This window comes from Lepidochelys kempii, chromosome 3, assembly GCF_965140265.1.
Source record: "Lepidochelys kempii isolate rLepKem1 chromosome 3, rLepKem1.hap2, whole genome shotgun sequence".
Classification (NCBI taxonomy): Eukaryota; Metazoa; Chordata; order Testudines; family Cheloniidae; genus Lepidochelys; species Lepidochelys kempii.
Genome location: NC_133258.1, coordinates 100,384,451 through 100,391,508, shown reverse-complemented (window position 1 = coordinate 100,391,508; position 7,058 = coordinate 100,384,451). Strand labels below are relative to the sequence as shown.

General features: G+C 41.3%; 1 protein-coding gene across 4 annotated transcripts in view; it reads right to left on the bottom strand.

Moving 5' to 3' along the window:
• Window positions 1-2,013: 2,013 nt before the first annotated feature.
• Window positions 2,014-7,058, bottom strand: part of ENPP3 (ectonucleotide pyrophosphatase/phosphodiesterase 3) — an 86,054-nt gene continuing 81,009 nt past the window's right edge. For all 4 annotated transcript variants that reach the window (XM_073337330.1, XM_073337331.1, XM_073337332.1 and 1 more), the window contains exons 23-25: window positions 6,134-6,266; window positions 3,659-3,815; window positions 2,014-2,326 (exon numbers count right to left, since the gene is read on the bottom strand). In XM_073337330.1, the coding sequence (XP_073193431.1) occupies window positions 2,153-2,326; window positions 3,659-3,815; window positions 6,134-6,266 (464 nt within the window). In that variant the 3' untranslated portion in view covers window positions 2,014-2,152. The remainder of the gene's footprint in view (window positions 2,327-3,658; window positions 3,816-6,133; window positions 6,267-7,058) is intronic.

Below are 7,058 nucleotides of genomic sequence, written 5' to 3'. Positions count from 1 at the left end.
AGCATTAACAACTTAAACTAAGCCAAAAACAACAACTTTCTAAAAGTTATTTAATTTTAGTTCTCAAAACAGTTTTAAAAAATTCTTAAAAAGAAGATCAGGAGTGTTTGGCCTTTTTGAAAACAGAATGTCATTTCCTGTCAAATTTTAATAAAATTGCAACAGTATCTCAGAGAATGGACTGAATAATAAAAAAAGAAGAGTTAAAGCTAGCTTTGAAAGTTATCTGATGCTTTGCTGACACAAGAAGAACAAAGGCAAGTAAAGAAAGGTTGCATATGCGTTAAAACAGACTGCATATGCAGGACCTGAAAGTGTCACTTAAGACAGGGCCTGCACTAAAAAGTGAGGTTGACCCAGCTATGTTACTCAGGAGTGTGAAAAATCCAGATCCCTGAGAGACGTAGTTAAGCCAACCTAACCCCTGGTATAGACAAAAATTCTTCTGTCAACCTAGCTACTGCCTCTTGGGGAGGTGGATTACCTCCACGTACAGGAGAACCCCTCAGGGATGCAGCTGTGCCGCTGAAACAGTTCCGGTGTAGACAAGCCCTAAGCCAACACTGAAGGCAAGAAACCAATGAAAGGATGACAACAACCAACTTTGAATGTAATCAAACCTGAAAGAGGTGATCCCGTTCTCCCCCCTATAATTCATTAACATAGGAAGGAGAAGGGTATAGAAACACTGAAGGGTACAAAACCCCTCTGCTACCCTGCTCAAACAGCACTCCACAAGCCAGCCACCACAGACAGATAAGAAAAACAAAGAAGACTTAAGAAGAAATCTACCCAAGGAAAACCTCCCGCAAAGGCTTGAAAATCGATTGGTGAGAAGAAGTTAACTAACATATGCCAAGGAATTAGGTTTAAAACTCTTCTAATGATTTTGTTGGAATATTGAAATGCTGTTGTAACTTAGGCCATGTCTACACTGCACTTCTGTAGTTAAAAATTTCATAGCTAAGGGGTGTGAAAAAAATGACAAAAGTTTTAATGACGAAAAGTGCTGGTGTGGACAGCGCTTTGTCGGCAGGAAACACTGTCACATTGATGAAGTTCCTGCCCGTCGTTTGGGGTGGTTTTATTTTGTCACTGGGAGAGAGCCCTCCCAGCAACAAAGAGCAGATACACTGCTTACCTGACAACTGTAGCGGCACTGCTGTGCCATTGGAAGGTGCACAGTGTAGACACAGCCTTAAAAAACTATCAGCTTCTCCAGTTAATCATCGGGTGGTTAGACCATGTATTCCTGGAGAGGAGACAGGAGCTAAACAGAGGAATACTGGGATGTAAGTGGAGTTAGGTTTCTTAATATCTACAATTGGCCTGTTTTCAGACAGCTCCTTAAATGGCTTCTTCTAAGTAACTAATTTAAAACCTTCAGTTTCATAGGACCTAGTTAAGATAGTTTATAGTTTGGCAAAGTAAGTAGTTTAGATTATTATTAACAATAATTAGACAAGCTTCACTTCCCTTAAATTCTTTTGCCAATACATGACCAGTTTTAAGTATCTAATAAGATACTAAAATGACTTCATAATAATTTGAGAAAATGGTAAGTTAAGACCAAAGTATACTAAGAGAAAAGTGTCCCCTCCCAGAGAGGCAGTTCACTCTCTAGGGTGTAATCTCCATTAAAAGCTCTCCACGGAGAGACCATACAGAAGACACTGTAATGGAGGTAAACAGTTGATCATTTGTGTTTGTTTGTTTAATGATTTCTTTTCCTTTAATAAAAAAATATAGCCCTGGTTAATAACTATGATTATTTTGCTTGGTCTTGATCCTGGTGTCCTGTAAGGTATGTAAAAGAACCACTGTGACTAAATAGTGAGAACCACATCCCAGAGTTGGCAGTAAAAAAAAACAACTAGAAGGAGCTGGCCTACCAGCTCTTGTTTCTCTAGACTAAATATTTGTAGTAATTTTTAAAATAAAATTACCTGGCAGTCAACAAATTAAAACTACCCCTTTCAATGCCACACTAAATAAATGACAAAAGACTGAAAATTTGAGAAAAAGTAAATAAAATTATGTTTCTTTTATTACAACGTTTGTTTTCTTGATCAACTGAAGAGCTGTGGTAGCTTTTTCTTTGAAAGAAACATTGATTTACTTAGATTTATTTGTCCAAGTTACTGACACATGCTCAGTTAATGATAGTCTCAAATGTTGGCAAAAACGTCTTCAGCTGTAAAATTTCAGAGAGAGGCTGATCTCTGTCCTGGTAAAAGTCAAGCCCAGTTACAAGTTCCACATCTCGAATATGTGCTGCATGAGCCCAAACTCTTTCTTCAACCCACTGGGACGCCGGTTTCCCATCCTGCCAAAGCAAAACGAGCAAAGTTCAAACACTGGTTATTCCTTCACATGTTACCAAACAACAGAATAGCCTTGTACGGCATAAGGTCCTTCACTTGAAAAAGCTCTTTCCACTCTTCCTGAAAATCTCTGTAGTCTTGCATTTGGGTGTCTGGTTTGAATAGGGTCAAATGAATGTTTTCTCTCCTTCCTGATATCAATTTACTCTACTGAACAGATATTGCTGTTTCCAATTAGTTACACTCTACTTAATTGATTATTTTGGCTGAACAGTGGAGTGTGAGAATAGAATGTATAGTATAACTCCAGTACCCCAGATCCATCTTTTGAGGAATAACCTGTATTTTGGGAGAGGATTGTAAGCAAACAGAAGTGACAAAGAAGCAAAATGCTGCTGATAAATGGTTTCTTGACGTTTCGATGGCCATTGAACTATAAAATATGGTGGAATCACATTTCCACTTGCACTTACAAATCAGTATAGTCTTATCTACTGTCTACATTAAGTACTGCCCCCCCTCAAAAAAATCAAAGAAAACTAAAATATAAAGAGTAATGGTCCAAAACACTATAATGTTTGTACTATTACTATAGAGTTTTTTTCATAAAAGGATGGTAACTTATTTTTCCATGATCATCTCCTATTTACTATGTATTGGTAGTGTATCTCTAAACATCAAGGTTATTGGTTATTAATTTAAATCTCAGAAGAAGCATTCATGTAAAAGTACACTATCTGATGTCAGCCAAAGACAAATAAGGAGTAATATTTTCCTTAGCTATGCTGGAGGGAGTAAGCCTGCTAATGCTATTACACCATTAAAATGGTCAAAGAACAAGTTTTATTCTTCAGAAAGCTGCAGTGATCCCACCCTATACATAGAGAGAGAGCTGATCTAAGTCACCTCTAATCTGTAGCTCTTCCCAGCCCTGCTACATACTCCCCACTGCCAACTGCTGAATGATAGCTGCTCTGAGTCCATCAGACCCACAGGATCCTTCCTTTCTTCCTGCATGGCTGGCTAGCTGCTTTTCTACTTAGCTGTCTCACTCTCTTCTGTCTGCCTTACCTGCTCCACACCCTGCTGCCCCAGCTTCTCACCCGCCCAACAATCTTTGCAATTTACAGCTGCTACCACTCACTTGACAACATGAACAAGCCCCTCACAAGCTGCCACTAGTTCCAGCCTTCACTCTTGACTGTTTTTTGATTAAATCAAGAATGACTGAGTTAAATACACAGGAATCTAAAGACTTCCCCCAGAAGCAATTCTGTAGAAATCACAGCTCATGCACACACACTGTGCAGAGACATGCACAAAACCATACTTACAGCACAGCTTTCACTGTTGTCAGGTCGATGAGGAATGATAAAAGACAAAACATCCAAGGAGCCCACACAGTTCAGTGGCGTATTGGACTGGTTCTTACAGCTGGTCAGCACCACAAAGTAGTGGGTCGGGACAGGGATTTGTGTGTTGTTTATATGCCTATAAAAGAACGTTAATTAAGGGGTAAGTTTGATCATCAAGGGCATAAAACGGGATGGACAGACTTTTTGGCCTGAGGGCCACATCTGGGTATGGAAATTGTATGGCGGGCCATGAATGCTAATGAAATTGGGGGTTGAGGTGTGGGAGGGAGTGAGGGCTCCGATTGGGGGTGCGGGCTATGGAGTGGGGCCAGAAATGAGGAGTTCAGTGTGAGGGAGGAAACTCTGGGCTGAGGCAGAGAGTTGGGTGTGGGGGGGCTGAAGGCTCTGGCTGGGGGTGTGGGCATGGGGTGCGGCTGGGATGAGGGGTTGGGGGTGCAGGAGGGTACTCTGGGCTGGGACCAAGGGGTTTGGAGGGTGGGAGGGGGATCGGAGCTGGGGGAGGGGGTTGGGGTGTGGGAGGGGGTCATGGGTGCAGGCTCCTGGCGGAACTTACCTCAAGCAACTCCTGGAAGCAACAGCATGTCCTCCCTTCAGCTCCTAAGCAGCAGCACAGCCAGGAAGCTCTGTGCGCTGCCCTGTCCGCAGGCGTCACCCCTGCAGCTCCCATTGGCCGTGGTTCCCAGCCTCCTGGCTGCCCCCATGCATAGGAGCTTGGGGGGAGACATGCTGTTGCTTCTGAGAGCCGCGTGGAGGCATGGCACGCACGGAGCAGGGTAAGCCCCCAACCCCGCTCCCCGGCTGAAGCGGGGCAAGCCCTGGGCCCCTCTCCCTGGCAGGAGCTCGAGGGCTGGATTAAAATGTCTGAAGGGCCAGATGCAGCCCCTGGGCTGTAGTTTGCCCACCCCTGGCATAAAAGATAATATACTGTACAAGAACTGAAGTGAATGGGATTGTATGGTATGTATATATACACTCAATGCAGAATTTAACCTTTTTAAAAAAACTTGAAAACAGCCATATATATATATATATGTTTGACTGAATACTCCAGTATTCTCCATATATATATATATATATATATATATGTTTGACTGAATACTCCAGCAAGGTGAGACGCTCTAAAAGCATTTTAAGCATGTGATTGTCCCACTGAAATCAAACGGACTACTCACATGCTTAAACTTAAGCATGTGCTGAAGTCCTTTGCTGGATCAAAACCAAAATGCACTGCACCTTGCAGGATTGAGCCCCATATTTGCATTTCATTCTGTTAACAATTTAGAATATAATGAAGTTTAATTTGCAAAAATTAAAGAGAAAATTAGTGTGGCAGGGTGGGTTGACAGTGCCTAACCTGAACTGCCATGAAGAAAATGACACCTGGTAACCTGTTGTAGAAAGCTAAATCCTTTTAGGATTCACAAATTAAAAATTTCCCCAAAATTAAAAATGATAGTCATCCCTATGTAGTAGGGCCTAATTCTTTGAGGTGCTGAGTGACTCCTGGATGTGCTGTATACCCTCACTTCCCACTGACAGGCACTTTATACATAGCATGATTTAACATGCAGAATGAAACATGTTTGTGAAAAATTGTAGACAGTGTTATGTGGTTGTCTGGGTATTACAGCATATTAGTTAGGAGGAATCTCCAGCCTGTCATCTAGTCCACCCTCCTGCATCATGACAGAACTGATTTCACTATTCCCAAGACATCCTTGTTAGATGTGGTATTAAGTCTAGCTTTGAATACAGCATCTCCAATGACATCAGTTCTACAACCTATTAGCCAAGAAGGTCAGGGACACAACCCCATGCTCTGGATGTCCCTAAACATCCAATTGCTGGAAGCTGGGACTGGATGACATGGGATGGATCACTCAGAATTGCCCTGTTCTATTCATTCCCTCTGAAGCATCTCACATTGGGCATTGTCAGAGACAGGATACTGAGCTAGATGGGTGATTGTTCTGACCCAGTATGGCCATTTTTATGTCCCAATGTTGCAGAGGCCCCCCCAAAAAGTGGGCTCCCCCTGCGTTTCCATGGGAACCAGATCAGGGTTGCCATCTTATATCCCATGCACCTGCAACAGCATGTGGTTAGCACACTGTTTATCTGATATGTGTGTATAGTGTCTGTCTCTAGGTATGTAATTGTTATGACGATTTTCTCTGTATTGCAATATTAAGTTCCCAAGGATTTTGCCATTTTGTGAGTAAGCATTATATGAGAGGATATACTCTGTGCTCCTCTCATGGATACTTTACTTTTGATCTTTCTTGTTTCTCTTAACCTATAACAGAAGTCATTCAGCCTGAACGAATATGGCTGGAATGGAATGAAATATGGTTGGAAAATGGAAACCATAACAGCAAATATATCTGAAATAAGCCAGAGTGTGACCTTTCTCTGTTACCTTTTTGTACTTACTGTGTAATTTCATGAAGAGCATCAAAATGGCCATCATAATTGTAATCAAACACTGGTCCGCTGATCACATTCAGTCCATTCCTCTCCGCAGCATACTTCAGAAGCAGCACATCATGGAAATAGTTCCATATCTCTGTCATTAAAATGACAGTTGAACATAATTAATACCCGTTCCAAAATGCTCTACCTCTATTACATTAATGATCATGTGAATATTTTTTCACTTTTTGCCATAGGCAAAGAATGAAAACGTAGCACATTCGTCCAGGCTAAACTGTCACTTCTTCTATATTTTATATATTTTTTAAATATTTCACTTAAGCAGATTTAGAGGGAAACTATTGTATTGACACAATCAGTGTACTCTGTTCACCTATGGAAGAGGTGTGGTAAAGGCTATGCCATTGCAAGCTTCTCCACACAGTCCAGCGATATGCCTCAAGCTGAATTTTTAAAGAACAACTCTTGAACTGAGAGGACAGTTTATTTTCAATACCTAGCAGTTCTTGGCCTCTCTGCTGAGACTACCGACAATGGTGCCAACTGGTGCTCGCTGAGATGGTGTTTTTTGGGATGTGGATATTTATTCATAGGAACTAGTCTGAGTCAACTGACCACATTTCAAATACCAGTGGGCCATTTAACTTATTTTACTTATGTCATTTAATTAAACATTTATCTTTACAATGTAAACTAGTGATAAAAGGTGCACAGTTATGGACAGTGTGGCTAAAAATATACTCTTTATGTTTACCTGTTACTGATATACCTGTAATCTATAGTCTGCAGTAACTGGCCAGTGAGTTTTATATTTCTTGTGACAGGGTGTTCCATCTCTAGTTATTTATTTTCCCTTAGGGATTCAGGTCACTTTGCTGTTCTGGGTTTCTTTGCTTTATGTGGTATGAGCGAATGGGATATGAAT